We start from the raw sequence: 18,717 nt of genomic DNA on the forward strand, positions 1-18,717 counted from the left end.
AATGGTTGAAATATTTTGAGCATAATTGTTGGTAGGAAGAATAACAAAAAAACATGGATCCAGAAATAGCGTGTAAGTTATAGTAGCGGCGATAGGAACCACGTAGTGTATATGTGTGTAGAGTACAAAATGATCACGAACTGAAGTATGAACTGAAACTTGGAACAAGTAAGATCCACGTGGACCCCACTTAACAAAAAATCTTGTTTCCAATTTCACAAACTCAACTTCAATTTTTCCTTTGCTTTTCTTTTCTTCCTTCCCAATTTCTCTTTTCTCTCAATCCAATCGATTCGGATTCTCATGGATTCCCTTCCTTCCGTGTCGCCTTCCATGGTGCTCCCTCCCAGCCACCCTTTCCGCCGTCTCCCTCCGCGGTTCCTCTCCGCCCGAACCCGGAGCCGCCGCCGCCACCACGTCTCCGTCTCCTGCACACTCGCCGGCGACGGCGCCCACGACGACCTCGACAGGGCTCTCCACATGGACGGCGCCATTCCAGGCACCTCCAACGAGTTTGTCAAGCGCGTCTCCTCACGCGCCTACGACATGCGCCGCAACCTCCAGCAGTCCTTCGATTCCAGCAGCTACGACGGTACTATACACACCTTCCCTTCCCTTTTCTTCCATAAACATTGGTTAAGATCATAGACGCTATCTTTTTTATTTTGCATGTAGTAATTGAAACATATTTCAATTGTAATAGCTAAAATGTATAACTAACCGTAGTGATCTATGGATAATTTATCCTTATTCTTATACCTCCGAAATTAACGTTTATCTATGTGTAGGGATTAGAATTTACAGTTGCATAACCGTAGTCGTAAGGACTGAAACTTGAAATAAAGATCGTCATAATGACTAAGTGCATGGTTTAATGCTATAGTTGTTGTACATTTAAAAATTGAAGGGAGAAAGCAAATTGTTGTTAATGTGTTGTTTATATTTCTTTGATTTTTATTCAGTTTTAGATGCCAACCCTTGGAGAGAGACTTCGAAGCCCGTGTATGTACTCACGCAAAAGGAAAATCAATTGTGCACAATGAAGACCCGCAGAAATAGAAGGTTGGGTTGATTAGTGATTCAATGTGTTGTGTCCTTTTTCTTGGTTATTGTGGTTGGCATTTCTCGTTGCTGAGTGTGCTTTTTCCTGTGACAGTGAGGTTGAAAGAGAACTGGGATTGTTGTTTTCTAAAGGAGGCAAGTGGGGATCTGGAATTGGAAATCAGTCCAAACAGGCGAGGGGAGGAACTACCAAGTTTCAAATGCTTGTGGAAGATGTTAGAGAGGGAGTACTGGTATGTGTTCCATTACACATGATATTGTGACTTAATTTATTTTCATCAAACATGTGATGAACATTTTTTAATGTGAAATTCACGCGAAAATATCTTAATATTATGATATATGTGTTTTTACCTTTTGTTTGAATTCAATCGTTATATGGTTACTTCAATTTGAAGCCAATTTTTATATGGTACTTCAGCTACTTTGGTTAGCGCAAACCAGGATCGATGCACCTAAAAAATGCAGTTCTTTATGTACTTTTGGGACTATTCACCTATTAGAATTGGAGTATGGTTTTAAGAAAGGATCTGCAACTGAAAAGCCTCAACCTCAATGTTAAATGTCTTGATGTGTCCACTGTGGCAATTGTGACCCCATCAATGTTGAAAACATACACGGATCTCTCATGTAACTTTCCTATACATATTATAAAGTTGAAACTCCAATTCTGATTGAAGAACAACAGAAACAATATCTGCAGAAATGCATCTCTAAGTTATGTCCCTAAATGCAATGAAACAATATTGTGTCCATAACTTATTGCATGGTTTATTGTAATTTTTGATCTATTCGAACATTATTTAATCACTTAGAATATGGTTGCAGGTGTTTGAAGATGAAAATGAGGCAGTAAAGTATTGTGACTTGCTAGAAGGAGGTGGTCAGGGTTGTGAGGGTGTTGCCGAGATAGAAGCCTCATCGGTACAAATAACTAACCGATTATTATTTGTCACTGTTCTTTCTGTTGCTTGGAAACAATGCACCACAACAATTGCTTTGTTCTTGCAGATATTTGATCTTTGCCAGAAAATGAGGGCTCTTGCAGTTCTATTCCGCAGAGGGAGGACACCTCCTCTTCCTGAAAGTCTTAAACTCAATCTGCGAGCTCGTAAAAGGTCCCTTGAAGATCAAGATGATTTGATGTGAAATTCATATTCCCTTTTCATGAGGGAAGCATCTGTGCTAATTGCTAATATTCTTAGCCCCCTAAAGGAACAAAATATGTATATTCATAGAAATTCATTCATCATATAATTGAAAATAATATAGCATGTATATGATTGTTCAATGCTTATGCTCAATGCATATGGTAACAAAAAAAAATGTATACGGTTGTCCAATGCTTGTGCTTGCTTAAAAAATTAAAGTATTTTGAGATTTGATTATTGTTAAATTAATTTTTGTTTAGATAAGTTATGAAAAGATGTTTTAAAATAATTAATTTTGTTCGAATGTAAGAAAACCATAAATATTTGGAATATGTATTAACCTGAAAGAAAAAAGTAGTTAAAAAGGTAACTATACATTATATAAGCAGTTTATTTTTCATAAAAACAACTGAAATTAAAGAAAATTGTCTTAAGCATGTTGTTAGAGGTGACCTTGTATGGATTATGGATGCAATATTAAATCCACATTATGTCTATAAAATGCTTCCATGTTATGAATCTCTTGGATGTTGCTTATCTGTTGGAACACTAAATACTATTGGTTAAACTCTAATCTAGTTCTTTAAGTATTAATTTTGAACATAGCTTATTTAGTTCCAGAACTTTTAGAAAATAAAATAATTGCTTTTGACATAAAATCGATGGTTTGTTTTTATATATTCATTTATATATAAGCTACCTATCACTACCATGTACACTGGGTGCTGGTCCTATTTTTTAGGTTTATGAAAGATATGTGGATAAGTTTCTCAATAAAGGAGATAAAAGAAAAACGACAAAAAATGAAATAATTTTTCATAAGCTAAAACTTACGTATAAGTTAAAGAAAAAGAAAAGAAGAGAATTTAGATAGAAAACTTCTACTCTTTTTTTTTATATAATTTTAACATATAAAAAAGTATATTTTTTTTCTCAAAAAATATTTATGCTGAACTTTGTCTAAAAAAACACTAAACAAAATAATGAAGGGTTCTCCACAATACTTTTATTAGATACTTTTCATTTTGATTTGGCAATAATATGATAAAATGAAAGAGGAAATGTTTAGAATTCTAAAATATTTCAAAAGTTTATTTAAACTTTTTTTTCTTAAATTTATAGAATAGTATAGCGACAAACAATAATCTCAGAGACTAAATTAATTGTTTAGTCTAAAATAAAAGCATGATTTGATCCCCTTTGTTGGATGACCACGAGCCATTTTTTAATGCAGTGTGAACAAAAGTTCTCCACTGTATATATAAAGTATAAAATTTGATATGCACAATCTGAGTTGAACTGTGGCAATCTATAAAGTGTGGTCATACACTAAATTAGTACAAGGAGCACGAAAGGTGTCATACAAAAACAGGATATACCCCACACCTGATCCTAACGAGAAAAACAGAAAAACAAAATTCTTCAAAGTGAAGATAATATTTAAAAATAGAATTCGAGTATGGAATTTAATTTAATCACGTTACAGTTGATTAACTAAAGTGTAAAGCACTTGAATAAATAATATTTAAGTTCCGAATATAATAATTAATTCATTTGAAAAAAAAAATTACAGTTGAATTAGTAAACGCAGAATAACTAATAAAACTGATAAGAGAGCAAAAACTTCACAATCACATGACACCAACAAACTAGAAAGGAGAAGAAACAAAGCCACAAATTAGCACATTACATACACATTACACATTACAGCGAACCGTTTTCTGATCTTCAATTTCATTTGCATGTGAATTTTGCAGCATTTGATTTCCTTTCGCGTTGCATTTCGCGAGTAGTCATCGAAACATAGCAACTGAGGTGGGCGGCAATCGGCGATGAGCACCGGCAGCAGCAGATCGTCCGCCACGGCGGCGAAGGAGAAGGCTCGGGTGAGTCGGACGTCTCTCATTCTGTGGCACTCGCACCAAAACGATGCCGCGTCTGTGCGGAAGCTTCTTGAGGAGGATCCATCGCTGGTGAAGGCAAGGGATTACGACAGCCGCACGCCGCTGCATGTGGCTTCGCTCCACGGCTGGGTCGAGGTTGCTAACTGCTTGCTCGAATTCGGTGCTGACGTCAATGCTTTGGATCGTTGGAAAAACACTGTACTCTCTCTCCCTCCCTATTTATGTCGTGTTATGATTGATTCATTGATTAGAGTTTTTTTTTTTTTTTTTTTTAACTTCTTCTGACGAATAATTTAGTGTTGTTTTGTTCTGGAAAGCCTTTGGCTGATGCAGAAGGAGCTAAAAAAATGCCGATAATCGACCTTTTGAAGTCAAATGGAGGCTTGTCTTATGTAAGTATATTCAATGGAGGAGGCATTTTTTTCTCGCAACGAAAATAGAAATGTGAGCACGTCGATTAACTGACACTGACATAGATTGTTCGAGCTTAATCAAATCGTCTTTAGTTCTAGTAATGTTGCCTAATGGGGAGAATGATACCTGTTGTCTCAAACCAAAAGATAAAATAAAAATGTATTTTCTATTGCATTAAAACGAGAGAGGAATGAGTTAGTGATAATGATGTGTGTATGTGTTGCAATGAGTTTGATGTTTGATTACGCAGGGCCAAAATGGAAGTCATTCTGAAAAGGGCCAAAATGTTCTTCCCCCATTGCCTAACAAATGTGACTGGGAAGTTGACCCATCTGAGCTGGACTTCTCTCATTCAGTTTGCATTGGAAAGGTGTTTTCTTTATTTTCTTGATCTCGTTTGCATTGTGCTGTATCAAGATCTTACTGTGAATTTTAGAACTTGCACTGTGTTTATTGTGGTAGAGCTGTGAGTATGAAATTGTGTCTTCATCGTATAGACTGGATGTGAGTATGAAATTGTCGTTTTCATCATAGACTGTATCGTATGTGAGTACAAATAGTTGTGAGTCTTCAATTGTTAATCTTCGTGATGATAATCTGGTCGTTTATTTATTTATTTTTAATTTATTTTGTCTTGGTTTTTCTAAGTTTTTTAATTTCTTTATACACTCTGTTTCTCGCTATCATTTCTACGTGATTGCTTTACTGCTCATATCCTTTTACTTTTACTTTGCATTCATACAGTTGATGAACCAAATCTGATCTTGAGGTTTGATCTTATTGTGGGTGTGTTTTCTGAAGGGATCTTTTGGCGAGATCGTAAAAGCCCATTGGCGTGGAACGCCTGTTGCCGTCAAACGTATTCTTCCATCTCTGTCAGATGATAGATTGGTGATGTAAGATCCTTTATTTAATTTCTAGAATTTTAGACTGTTTCTTGCGGTGATGTTTGTTCTGTTTGAATTAGCTAACTCTTTGGGAAAAATGGTTTACATTAAAGCTCATGTATAATCAAACCCCTTAAAAATGAAATAATGAATAATAAAAAGGAGAGAGAAGGCAATACACAGACAAACTTGTGATTAAGCTTGTGCATTTTCAGAAATCGTCCATTTTTTCTATCTATCTTACACTTTTTTCAGTCACTTATCCCTTTATTTTTGTTGATCACTTTTCAATACAGTCAGGACTTCAGGCACGAGGTTAATTTACTTGTGAAACTTCGACACCCTAATGTTGTTCAATTTCTTGGAGCTGTTACAGACAAGAAGCCTCTTATGTTAATTACTGAGTATCTAAGAGGAGTACGTGAATGCATATAAATAGACACCTAGGTTCAGATGCTCTGAACTCACGAAATCTTGTGCTTTAAGATTAAACTTTCTTAAATTACTATTTCGTGTCTTTTATAGGGTGATCTTCATAAGTACCTCAAGGACAAAAGTTCTCTTAGTCCATCAGCAGCTATCAACTTTGGCTTGGATATTGCTAGGTATGGTGTGTTATTCCTGATGTTTCCTTTGTTTTTCTTTTTAAATTTGTTTGTAAAGAGAACAAACAGAAAACCTCAAAACAAGAGAGACATTAACCCCCTTGATCTTTTTAACCTCTCTGTAAATCTGTTATATAATTATAAATTATGAATTATAAATCATACCTCAAATGGATAAGTCTCGTGGGACAGCGACTGAGAAGCTGAAACAACTGTTAAATTTGACCCCACTAAAGACCTGGGATTGCAAGGAGAGCACTCTTGCATAGGACAGGACCTTAATCTGTTGCCTTGTTCTACGTTTTACTGAAATGGATGGACGGAAGATGTTCCAATTTCAAAAGAAGTTTGCCATACCTACTTCTAAAATATTTCCAGAAGTAATTTCCTAAGCTTCCAGGCAACATCAAGATCAATAAAAGATGATTGATTGTAATGAACTCCCAAAGCTCATAACTTGAGCATTGGTATAGAAAATAATGCTTTACCGTCTTGCTTTACAATCTAATTGCTATGGGATATTGTGAATTACTATGTCCGTGACCTAGTAAAAGTCTTATATCTTTATGGGTGTCTCTTTGCTTCTCGACTTACTTTGAAATTCTATTGGACTCTGCTTGTGGCTTTCTTTGGTGTTCTTATGGATGCTTCAGGGTGATGGATTGGGAAGTTTACTGCTCTTTTCCATGCTCTAAGATATTCCCTCCCCTGTTTTAGACAATGTATTCTACCCATGTCATAGATGTACTTTTCTTAGGCTTCTACAAAGATAAAATAGAAAATCAAACATTGTCGGTGTTATAAAGGAATGAAAATAGTTCAACTCAAATAACTCAATCATCTTTCTCTGAAATCTGACTTCCTCGTTGCTGATAAGTGAACTACAATGGAATTGGTTATAGCTTAAAAGTATCGGCTCTCACGCTTTTATTAATATAATGTATTTAAACGGCTTAAACTTTGTTGGAGATAAGGTTGCAAAGATTTGGAACCCCATAAAAGCAGATTTCCACCGTACGAAGTCTTCGTGCTTGTTTACTTCTCACTACCATTGTTGCGATCTAATGTTTGTCTTGACTTAGACTATGACCCAAAGTTTCCTCATAAGGTATAAGAATACTGGTTTGTGCATGTAATGAAGAAATTACATGCAGTAACACTTTTAAGCATATATATGCCATTTGATATAATTTTATACGTGATGTTTTTTTTTTTTTTTCTGATCATGGTCAGTTTTGCTGTCTCTGAGTATGAGGAAATGCTATCCTAGCTTGCCATTTTTGTTTAAAACAAAAACTGTATTCACAAACTCACTAGAAAATCGTTTAAGATTTCTGTTATTTTTGTTAAAGAAACTGATTAGTTCTTTTTGAGGTAAGGGAAGAGCTTCAAGAATGTTGTCAGATGCATAACTAAGCTCATCACAGAGCATCATGTATTCCTAACGATGCTGATAAAACATTCCTAGGAAATCTAGAAACACTTGAAAGCATGCAGGTTCATTGAATCTAACTATTTTTCTAATCTATATTTAGTAATACTGTTTGTAGAGGGATGGCCTATCTTCACAATGAACCAAATGTTATCATCCATCGAGACCTAAAGCCAAGGTAAATATGTTATTCTTACAAATTGATCTCAATTTTTCTTTGTCCTAGATTTAGAGTATTTAACATGATCTAGAACATGATAGGAATTTATTTATATGTCGATGCAAGAATGCACTACAAGTTGAAATCTTTTTCACCCCTAAAATTTCAGGAATGTTCTTTTAGTCAATACTAGTGCCGACCATTTAAAAGTTGGTGATTTTGGACTTAGTAAGCTTATTAAGGTCCAAAGTTCTCATGATGTATACAAGATGACGGGTGAAACTGGAAGCTGTGAGTATGAGAAATTCTTTCAAATTAATAGGACAAAATGCATAGACATGGCATGAACTTTACCTTGTTTTGAAATATCCATCTTGAACTTGCATAACGAGGTGAGTGCTTAGCTTTCAAACTCTGCTATGAGACCAATCCGCTCAGTAATTAATTAAAATCACTGATAATATGACTTGTATGAGATAATATCTATTTTTTTTTTGTTTTATTTTTAAGTTCCATAACTTAAAAAATGTAGAATAAAAGGAACATAAAGAGTATTTTAAAAAATAAAATAAAATCATGAGTTACGTTACAAGATTATCAAATGAATGAATCAACACCCATGTCATATGATGAATGGTTTTTGTTACGCTTATGCATGGAAGAGTCTATCTAATTGAGGTTTACGAAAGGTCAATCTAAAATTGGAATTTTAATATGGCTATTTCAAAATGAGGTAAAGTTGAAGGAATGTATGCAATTATTTTAATTAAAAGTAGTAAGATTTGAAGGATTGTATGCACAAAATTGAAATTTGCTTCTTTTGGGGGAAAAATAGACCGCTACATGGCTCCTGAAGTTTTCAAACACCGGAGATATGATAAGAAGGTTGACGTGTTCTCCTTTGCAATGATTCTGTATGAGGTAATTCCGCCCTTAAGACTTAGATTTTTGTTTGATAAAATGGTAAAAAGTTGAAGATAGTTCTAAACTTCGAATTCACTATTCTTGAAATCTTCTTTGGCTCAGATGCTTGAAGGTGAACCGCCTTTTTCAAATTATGAACCATATGATGGAGCCAAATATGTGGCAGAAGGACACAGGCCTTCATTTCGATCAAAGAGTTATACCTCTGACCTGCGAGAGTAAGTCATTTCTAATTACCCTCTCAAATCCAATTTCTTCTCCCATTCGCGTTTGCTATCTGTCAGAGACGTAAATCATTCTCTCTCTCTCTCTCTCTCTCTCTCTCTTTTTAAACTGATGAAATCAATATCAGACGTAAATCATTCTTTACCTTTGAAATTATTAACTTAGCATCCACTTCCCCTCTTCTTTGCTTTTACACCAACCCAGCGTCTATACTCTTAATGTGTGAACAGTAAGCCATAATGAATGAGAATAAGATTTAAGTTAAGAGAACAACAGCGAGACATTTATTTTTATCCTGCTTCTCTGTCGTGCTTGGAAGAAAATTTTACAACTATGCTTACCCTTAAGGGTGCCGCTTGGTAATAATCCTAGAGTTCTAGTGTGACATGACAAGCATAAATATGAAATCTCTCATTTCGAGATCACTTGGTAGTAAGTTATGAATGCTTTACAATTAGGCTGCCAGAATTCCAGTCTAGTCAAATACTCATCTCTGTTCTATCAACTATTTCTTAGAGCAGCTTCAGGGCTGTAATTTGTAATCATATGGAATTTGACCTTGCGTGTTCTTAGTTTAACAGAGGAGTGCTGGTCTTCTGAGATAAGTCAAAGACCTTCGTTCATAGATATCCTTAAACGGCTTGAAAAGATCAAGGAAAATTTGCCTTCAGATCATCACTGGAGAGTGTTCGCTTCATGAATTATAAGAGCATTCCTGTCCAGATATTCAGGTGATTATCTGCTGTTACCATTCCAATGCTGCTGCGAGGTTGTCAAAGAAGCCAATTTGGAATACCTAGCTGGGGTCATACAAGGTGTTTTGAACTTAAGTCTCAGATGAGCGTAACTGGTTGATGCTGATTCTTTTAACAGGTTTTTACATTCAATTACTTTTTTGTCTCATTAAAATTCTTGGCTGAGTTCCATTCAGCTATTGTTGTGAGCAGGTAATAGTGGTTGTTTCGAGTGTAATATGTTGTGTACAAAACCCTTTTAAGGAAAAATATAACAATTCTAACTAATGTTTAAATTTTATCTTATGTTCGAAAACTTTTGGTAGTTTTCATTTCTTGAACATTGTTTGACCAGTTCATGTGTTAAATTCTATCAACTACTATCAGATTTCCTTCCCAATTTTTAGGTTGTTCTTGTATTGGTTGTGAAGGTTTAGTTAGGAATTGTCCTCCTATGTCAGCAAATATTGGACCTGTCCGAACCTATTCTGTCAGCTTGATCCCCTATGAGAAGAGGTGATCCATTAAATATTTTAGGTGCAGGAAGAAACTCCCTTCAAGGTGATGATCTCTAAGGAGAGAGACAAAGTGGCAGGCTGCTCAATCCAATTTTATCTGTATGTGAACATGGTGATATCACCTACGCCTAAATTATCCTAGATTAGTTACTCCATCATTCGGTGTGACATTTATGTTTATAGAGCGTTGAGGTGATTCTTGGCATTTGTAGCCAAATTATTGACTAACTTTACAGCATTTTGAGATCCAGATGCTACCAAATGATTATGTTTTAAGATGTGAGAGTATTGTTAGCTGGATTATTTGGCCAAGGGCATAAGTTCTCTTCTCATAAATTTGTTAAGGGAAATGATACTTTTACAAAGTTTTGTTTGACAAACTTTGACAAACAACCATTTTTAGTAAAAAACCCTAAAATTTTATTACTTTATTCTTGTAAAGTGAAATTAATTTCTCCTGCAAACTGAAATCAAGTGATGGGCATTACAAATTAGAAATTAAAAATTATGTGCTACCACTACCAAAGCCATGTTAATTTGTTATATCCAGGGAAATTTTTGCATAATCAGATCTATAAACATTGTTCATTACCTGAATTGTACATGACATACATATGGTTTGCATAATAAACTTTTAATATGTATGACATATTAAATATTCATATTTAATATATATATATATATATATATATATATATATAATTAGCGGACTAAATCCCGAATTAGATTAAATAAATGTTGTGGTATTATTCACACCTTTTTCTCATCAGGGACTGTCATCACACCATCACTCAACCAGAGTGCTATGCTATGAATAGAAGTGTATTGTTTGAACACATATGTGAAAAGAAGTGCATTGTTTAAGCACACAATACAATAACCTATCCATTTTTTCTGTTTTTTGAAACCCAAACTAAAAAACAACAATAGTTCCTTATGAATTTATCTATTTTCAACAAAATAACAGGAACAGTATTGCATAATTTAGAGGTCTCCACATGTGTATATGCTATAGACTGATGCTCTGGTATGCTCATGAGCACAATATAAAAGAAATGACAAAATTTCAGAGGATTTTCTTCTTCTCAAAGAAGGTCTTCAAGTGCCGTAGTTGCAACCCTGCTACTGACATGCAGACAAAAAGTGAAAGAAAGCACAGCCACAACATACTGGTGTTGGTTTCCCAGTTGTGCAGTTCCATTTCTTCTTCTCTAAAAGAAAATATGGTGAATAGAAGAAACATTAAAATCCTCATAAAATTTGAATTAAGAATTCAGATACAAACTAATGTGCATGCTTACTGTTTTCGAAGATCAATAATCTCCTCGTGAATGGAAGAGACAACTTCCTGTAAAATCTGTAGCTGACGTACCATTCCCTGCAAATATGAGACAAATCAGTGTATGGTAATTTAAGGGTTGAAAAATTAACACTATTTGCATTAGACATGTATGAAGGGTGGGGATAAACAATTGGATTTGAATTATATATGTTTCTTTCAATAGATCCTTAAATTGCATTTCACTATTTTTTTTTTATCTCACATTTACCTTTCTTGGTGTTATATATAATAGTTGTATGACAAAATGTAAATATGAATTTTTACTCATGTTAATTTATTTTACATCAATCTTTGTCTCTTGTTTTGTGTAGAAAGTGTTTAACAAATATACGTCCTTAATACTAATACAAACACTCACTTACATCTATATTGCTTTTCTTTGCAACATTGGACCAATCTTTTGCTGCAACACCTGTTCTCCAATCGAGATCAATTGTGAGAGTTATCTGGGGTTTGTGATGGCCAATCCGGAAACATGCCATGTGATCACCATTTTCTCTTGCCACAAATGCAAACTGTCCTGAATGAACATATTCACTCTGGTGATAAATATTGTTGTTCCCTCTCAGTGAACCCACCTGACAAACCAAATAACCCATCATTCAAATTTACCACTATATTAATTCAGACACAAAAATTATAAAAAAAAAAAAAAAAAACATCAAAGCTGAATTTTCTACTCCTTGATTCTCTATCTACCTTCCTTCTGTTGGATCCCATTCAGTGGGTACATTTTTCGATCCTTCAAGTATATTCAAGACTTGATTTCAAAACTACAAGTTCAACAGAAGCAATATATTCCACACTAATCCACCCACTCTTGCATCTTATCATGAGAGTGAAAATGAAAATCACTACATGCATTGGTGAAATAGAAATGAAAAGGCACACCCCAGATTAAAAAGAAAAAAAGAAAAAAACTGATAACCATTGCATCAAACAAAAATTACTGTATCAAAACCTTAACCTAAACAAGTGTTGAGAAATAACCAAGAAATTTACCCGAACACTGACACTATGAGAATCAGGCAAGGGTTGATCAACGTGGGGATTAACGACACTGTAATTGCCCACTGCCATTGAATTCTTCCTTATGTCTTCGGATATACATTTGGTCTGACCTGATTGCAATTCAAACCTCAGTGATTGAACTGAATATGAAAACACTCCAAAAATCAGAAGAAAAAACCAATGGGGTGGTGGGTTTAGTTTAAACATAGTATTCAGTGAGTGACGAGGTACTACAAACCATGAAACGTGTACGGTGAATTCATATATATACTATGTGTCATTATTACAAAGTTGGTCAAATTTTGATTCTTTCCGTGTGTCTTTCACTGGAGCATGCACGTCAAATTTGTTTCATAGTTCATCGTGGTTGGTTACTTTGTATTTCTTTCCTTGTTTGTGCTGTTTAACAAATTTATAATATTAATAAAAAAGATATTTTAGTGTAAACAAATTCTTATCAATTTTAATTCTTTGAAATAATTATTTTTTTTAAATTCGATTGCTTTTTCAATTTGACTTTTTTTTTAAAAAAAATTTAACCTTTTTTTAAAGGAAAATAAATATTTATAATAAAAGAACTATCTACAAATAGAAAAATAAAGTTATCTTCTAATTGTTAGTAGAGAAATTGAACTCACAATTTTCTCTCACTCTCTTTCCCAACTTTACTACTAAATCATCTTTATATCCCTTGTCATCATAATACGAAATAAATAATGTTGTTCTAAATATATTTTTATAAATTTTCATCATATATATATATATATATATATATATATATATAATTATATTACAATATATTTACATATAACTAAAAATTTAAATTATCAATTAATTTAAAAAATTAGACAAGATAAATTGATACTCATTTATTTAATTATATGTTAACTAGTTACTTGCTAAGGTATCATCCACTCGTAAATTTCCTACATAGCTTAGCATCTTTTTATAAATTTGCATAATTTTAGACATGATTAACTTTAGTGCTTTAATTCACGTATGGTTAAAACATTAAACTAAAACATTAGATTTTGTACTGATCAAGGCACAGACCTCCATAGAAATTTATATCTATTTTAGCCTTCAGCATGACCCATATTGAAGAATGGGGCTCATGTACTGATCAAAGCCGAATAGTACTCGACCTCGAAAGAAACTCTGGACCGAGAGTTAATAGCTCATTTAGTTCAACTTGTAACCAGTTTCCACAATTCGGTAACCATTTCTCTTGGCTAGGTATTATAAAAAGATTCAAAAAATAATTCGGATATATTATTTCAAAAAATATGGTACCATATATATACATACAAGGGTGTTATTATTCTTCATTTATCAAAGGAATGACAGCTGCACAGATTTGTTGCTCATAGAGATAATAATGCCTAAATTATAGCTAACACAATATTTCATTGCATAATATTTGCTAATAGAATATTAGGCATATCTTAACACCCCCACTCAAATTGGTGCATGGATATCACACATTCCCAACTTAAAGACTCATTAAACACTTTGCTTGACACCCCTTTAGTGAGAACATCAGTCAACTGCAATTCTAATCTTACAAAAGGAAAGGAAATGATTCCAGCTTCAAGTTTTTCTTTGATGATATGTCTATCAATCTCCACATGCTTTGTTCTATCATGTTGCACCGGATTGTGGCAATTGCTATAGTCAATGTATTATCACCGTACAAACTCATAATTTCATTTTGTTCAAAGTTCAAATCTGATAGCACATTTTTAATCAACAAAAGTTCACAAACACCTAGTGTCATGCCTCTGAATTCTGGTTCAGCACTAGATCTTACTACAGGCTATTTTTTACTCCTCCAAGTTACAAGATTCCCTCCTACAGAAGTAAAGTATCCAGAGGTAGATGTTCTATCATCTTTTGAACCTGCCCAATCTGCTTCAGTGTACTCTTCTACTTTTAAGTTTCCATGATTTGAGAAAAAAAATTCCTTTTCTAGGAGCGGACTTTAAATATCTCAAAATTCTCTCAACAACATCCAAATGAAGCTTTCGTGGGTCATGCATAAATCGACTAACAACATTCACTGCATAGGTAATATTTGGACGTGTATGAGACAAATAAATTAATTTTCCTACCAGTCTTTAGTATCTCCCTCTATCTATGTTTGTTGAATTTGAGCATTGAAAGAGTTTATGATTTTGTTCAATTGGTGTATCAATTAGTTTACTCTCAAGCAGTCCAATTTTCGATAGTAATTCAATAGTATATTTTCTTTGGCATAGAAAAATACCATGTTTTGATCTAGCTACTTCAATACCCAAAAAATATTTGAGGTTTTCAAGTTGTTTCATCTCAAATTCAGATGCAAGGTATTATTGTAAACTAGAAATCTCTGAACACCTCTTAGCATCAAACACTCTTTCTAGATTCTTCATCCACTAATCCGCCTCATCTTGGATAATCTTTCCATCAAACTGTTTAGGATTATGCTTCATAAAGTCCTCCAGCTTTGGGGTTGAGAAGCCCCAATTGTGGCCCTAATGGAGTCTAACTATTGCAAAGCAACAATATGTTGTTGTTGAGAGGCTTCAACTGCTAGCCTCACTACCTCTATCTGTTGTAAAGCAACATGATGTTGAATCTAGTAGAATATAAGGATAACATTCAAAGGGTGTCCTTAACGAAGGCATAACACTAGACTCACACATCATATTTCCTCCTTAGGAATGATACAACTACATAATTCACACAAAATAGAAATATCATAATCTTCTCACCATAAAACATCTCCTTGAATCATTCTCATACCTAACATGGATTAGCTCCTCAAATTATTCAAATATGAAAACCATAGACTTGCCCAATGAGCACATACAATTACTCAGCGAATAACCCCTGGACATTCATACGCCCAACAATTGAACGTTTCACTTAACAAGTTCAACACTGGAACCAAATTCAAATTCATTAGCCTAGCGAGACAGGGTTGCTAAGTGAATCCCAATCCTCCTGACTCTCGGCAAAAATCAAATTCAGTATTCGCTTAGCGATAATCTTTTCACCCTGCGAGAAAATCTCCCTTGACTCTTTGTCAAATTCAGTTTGCCTAGCGCCCAACGAGTCTGCAAAATTGCAGACAACATAAACTTGCAATTTGATAATTCCCAACACAACCTAAATATTTCTCACAAGTCTCAAACAATTTACCAGCACGCCAATGACAATTGAAATCATCAATTCCAATCATAACAAGCCAAAATCACATATTATACCATTTAGAATTCCAATTTTTACAAGAACTTGAAATTTAACATTCCTTCATCTCATAAATTCAATTTACCCCAAATCAACTTACCAATTCAATCATATAATTTCAGTCTAAAATCAAACAGTAAACAGAAAATTGAATTTCAGAAATCATAGAATAGTTACATCATCTTCCCTCACCTTAAATGGAAGTTCCTCAACATCATTCCCTAGCTTCCACTCATAGAAAATCTAACTAGACTCACAAGAAGACCAAATCAATGATTTAAGGATTACACTAAAATCATCAACATGCAAGGACTAGATTGGGTAGAGTTGGACTACATGCAACTTAGAAAACCCAAGCTTAACAAAAAATTACAAATTTGACTCTAGAACATGGGTTAGAAGGGAAACTTACTATATTCACGATTTTGATTGACGAGATTTGTAGAGTTCTCTACAGTGGTCTTGACGATATGCTCTGATCAAGAAACAAATGAACTCTAAATGATATATTCTCGAGATAGGATAGAAATATAAAAAAGGAAATTGTGTTTTAGAGATATAGCCAGCTTTGCATATTGAATTCTATAGTTGGAGAACCTACTTATCCTTTTATTTTACCTTCTACATTAAAGATTTTATAAATTAAGGGTTTCACAAATTGACGTGGAATACAATGATAATTATGTGAGACATAAATAATATAAAAATAATCTTTAAAACTAGTTTTATTTTTAAAAAAAGTGAGTAGTTGTTCCTATAGCAACAATACGAGGTTATTTATGAGACCAAACCAATATCTTACTACAACTTCTAGGCTTCTCAATGGATTCTTGTCTTTGGGTTGGACCGTCTATTAAGTATTTGTCCTCTTTCTTCTTTGTTGCGAATGGAAATTGTACCTGCAAAAGAGACTTCAACACTCAAGTCAGCAGAGCTTGCTCCAAAATTAAATCACATATTAGTTTAATGAATTGTGTACCTTAAATTGTATGGGTCCACTTGTATTTATAGTAATTATTTGACTTACCTTAATTACATGGTTTGAAGGCTTTTGGATCTCTATTTGAAGGTATTTGGGCCTGGGCCTATCCCTTAAGGCACAATTTCCATCAATGACCATCAATGAGTTTCATTGAGAATTTCCTGGGTTTTGTTTAAGTTATTTTGAAGGTGAGTTTGTGTGAGTTGTGTACATATCGGTCTATCATCATGCTATCTTACCTTGTTTTGATGTCCGCTTACTTTACATTAGTCAATTACTCAGGATGTCTTTTGACGTGGTGTTTATGTAGTCAACTTTTTATGTCGTTCTTAAGGTTACTTGGACGCTAAGGGGTTGACTAATTATTCCTATAGGTGTTATGTGTCCTGCCGGAAAGTAACTGACATTGTTTGAGTTATGCAGGAGGTGTAAGACCTGGGAAAATTAAATAGTTATTTAATTGATTATTTAAAAAGGACGAGTAATGAAAATATTTAAAGTAATAAATGTGAGGAGCTGTGACGTGGAAAAGTACTAGCTCAAGTGGTTGAGAGTACTTTATTGTGTGTGAGGACTTGGGTTCGAGTCCTATGTGTGCAACTTGGATGTTATTTAAATTATGCATTTTGTGTACTCATTTATTGAATGCGTGGTGTGATGATAAATTCCTAAAATTGTAAGAGTTATCATGAAATCTAGATTGGTTGAATGGTTTGGCCTTGGCTTGGTATGTGCATGAGTGTGGGTTCAAACCTTGTTGAGAATTAAATAGTTTATTTTTGCTAAATTTATTTTGAGCATGAATATGAAAGGATTGGGAAACCTAGCAGATACTGGAGAGGCAATGTGGGGGGCTGAAAAATAATGGGTGATAACCATTGGATGGCCTTAATCACATTTTTATTTAATAAAATTCGTTTTAGTAAAATGGAGAATAATTAGGGCACATTAAGCTTGGGAGAGAAGAGAGAAGGAGAGGAAAAATCAGTCTGTGAAAGGTGCAAACAGTTCTGAGAGTGAGAAGGGACAATTCTGGTGCGTGAAGGGGGCCAGCGAGAGAAGAGTTGGAGTGGTTCTTTTAGCAAAGGGAAAAGGTATGCAAGGAGAGTGGGAATCTCAATTTGGAGCGCGAATTTCTGGTAAAGGGAGTTGTTTTCGATGCTTTAGATACGTATACGTTGTATTATGCTTTGGTGATTGAAACTACATGTCTTTCACCTGTTTTTCTGCACTGTTCGATTGGGTTTCTGGGTTTTTCCCAGAAACCGCCTGGCGGTTTGATCCTTACCGCTAGGCGGCTCATCAAAGGTGAGCGTATGTTCTTGTTTTGGTTTGAGTCGCCTGGCGGCGATGAGTTCCTGCCCGGCGGCGCGACCTTGGTTGTGTTCTGTTTGATGATTTTGATGCTAAATTGGGAGAATGTAATGAACTGTTGAGTGTCAAATGATTGTATAAAATTGTGAGATGGATTATTGTCATATACTTCTTGTTGGAATGTTTGTGATCATATTGGGGTTTTGTATATGGGATGGTTGGGTTGATTAGGAATTAACTGGAATTGAGGCATGTGATAATTATAATATTATTGAGTTTGGGTGCTGAAAAGGTTGTAACTGTATGTGTGGTGGTTATCGGAGAAGGAGAAAAATAAGATAGGTTTGTGGGGAGTACAGAAACAAAATGCAGATGGTCTGATACTGGTGTGCCACCTGGCGGGGCTGTTCTGTCCGCCAGGCGATGATGTGTGGCAGCCCTGTTTGAGTGTTGTACTGGGGATTTCTGCGAGAGAGAGAGAGAGGGAGTCTTGGGAATTGTGAAGGTTGGTGTAGTGGAAAGGAGAGAATTATGAGTGAGAGGTTGGAAAGGAGAGGTGGCTTGAAAGGAGGCAAGGTAAAGGGGATAGGAAGTGGATTAAGATTATATGTAGTGTAACGAGTGAGAGGAAAATGCAGTTGGAATGTTTTGATGTTTAATAGAATCTGAACATGACCCTAAATTGTTAGTGGATGTTGTGGGTCAATGATAGGGAAGAGGAGTTGGTTGAGTAGAATGGTAGTAAAGTTGGAACTAAGCATTCGCGTGAGATGGGCAAGAGGAGTGGGAAGATAGAGTGAAGGATGAAATGATACATGAAC

At 34.6% G+C, this 18,717-nt stretch overlaps 3 protein-coding genes across 6 annotated transcripts; 2 read left to right on the forward strand and 1 right to left on the reverse strand.

Moving 5' to 3' along the window:
* The first annotated feature begins 132 nt into the window (after positions 1–132).
* Positions 133–2,353, forward strand: LOC114172137 (plant/protein). The gene is made up of 5 exons (XM_028056800.2): positions 133–592; positions 963–1,062; positions 1,157–1,295; positions 1,891–1,986; positions 2,074–2,353. The coding sequence occupies exons 1-5, from the start codon at positions 304–306 to the stop codon at positions 2,209–2,211; spliced, it is 762 nt and encodes a 253-aa protein (XP_027912601.1). The 5' UTR covers positions 133–303; the 3' UTR covers positions 2,212–2,353.
* A 1,480-nt stretch (positions 2,354–3,833) lies between these two features.
* Positions 3,834–10,414, forward strand: LOC114173063 (serine/threonine-protein kinase VIK-like). 4 transcript variants are annotated; one of them, XR_003602449.2, is made up of 12 exons: positions 3,836–4,315; positions 4,435–4,509; positions 4,782–4,901; positions 5,333–5,427; positions 5,715–5,835; positions 5,944–6,023; positions 7,574–7,633; positions 7,785–7,906; positions 8,451–8,536; positions 8,642–8,757; positions 9,338–9,637; positions 9,930–10,414. XR_003602449.2 is itself a non-coding variant. In XM_028057280.2 (11 exons), the coding sequence occupies exons 1-11, from the start codon at positions 4,046–4,048 to the stop codon at positions 9,362–9,364; spliced, it is 1,164 nt and encodes a 387-aa protein (XP_027913081.1). In that variant the 5' UTR covers positions 3,834–4,045; the 3' UTR covers positions 9,365–9,921. The 4 variants fall into 4 exon arrangements, 2 of the variants coding, with proteins under 2 accessions (XP_027913081.1, XP_027913080.1); XR_014991271.1 differs by having other exon boundaries at positions 10,036–10,413; XM_028057280.2 differs by lacking the exon at positions 9,930–10,414 and having other exon boundaries at positions 3,834–4,315; positions 9,346–9,921.
* Positions 10,415–10,769: 355 nt separating this feature from the next.
* Positions 10,770–12,591, reverse strand: LOC114174676 (transmembrane emp24 domain-containing protein p24delta9-like). Its single transcript, XM_028059503.2, has 4 exons — positions 12,361–12,591; positions 11,721–11,936; positions 11,318–11,394; positions 10,770–11,227 (listed from the first exon to the last, which is right to left on the reverse strand). Exons 1-4 carry the CDS (start codon positions 12,574–12,576, stop codon positions 11,083–11,085), a joined length of 654 nt encoding a protein of 217 aa, XP_027915304.1. The 5' UTR covers positions 12,577–12,591; the 3' UTR covers positions 10,770–11,082.
* Positions 12,592–18,717: the final 6,126 nt, after the last annotated feature.

The sequence above is a fragment of the Vigna unguiculata genome, chromosome 2, assembly GCF_037176805.1.
Source record: "Vigna unguiculata cultivar grain cowpea cultivar isolate G323 ecotype 2 chromosome 2, ASM3717680v1, whole genome shotgun sequence".
NCBI classification, from domain to species: domain Eukaryota; kingdom Viridiplantae; phylum Streptophyta; class Magnoliopsida; order Fabales; family Fabaceae; genus Vigna; species Vigna unguiculata.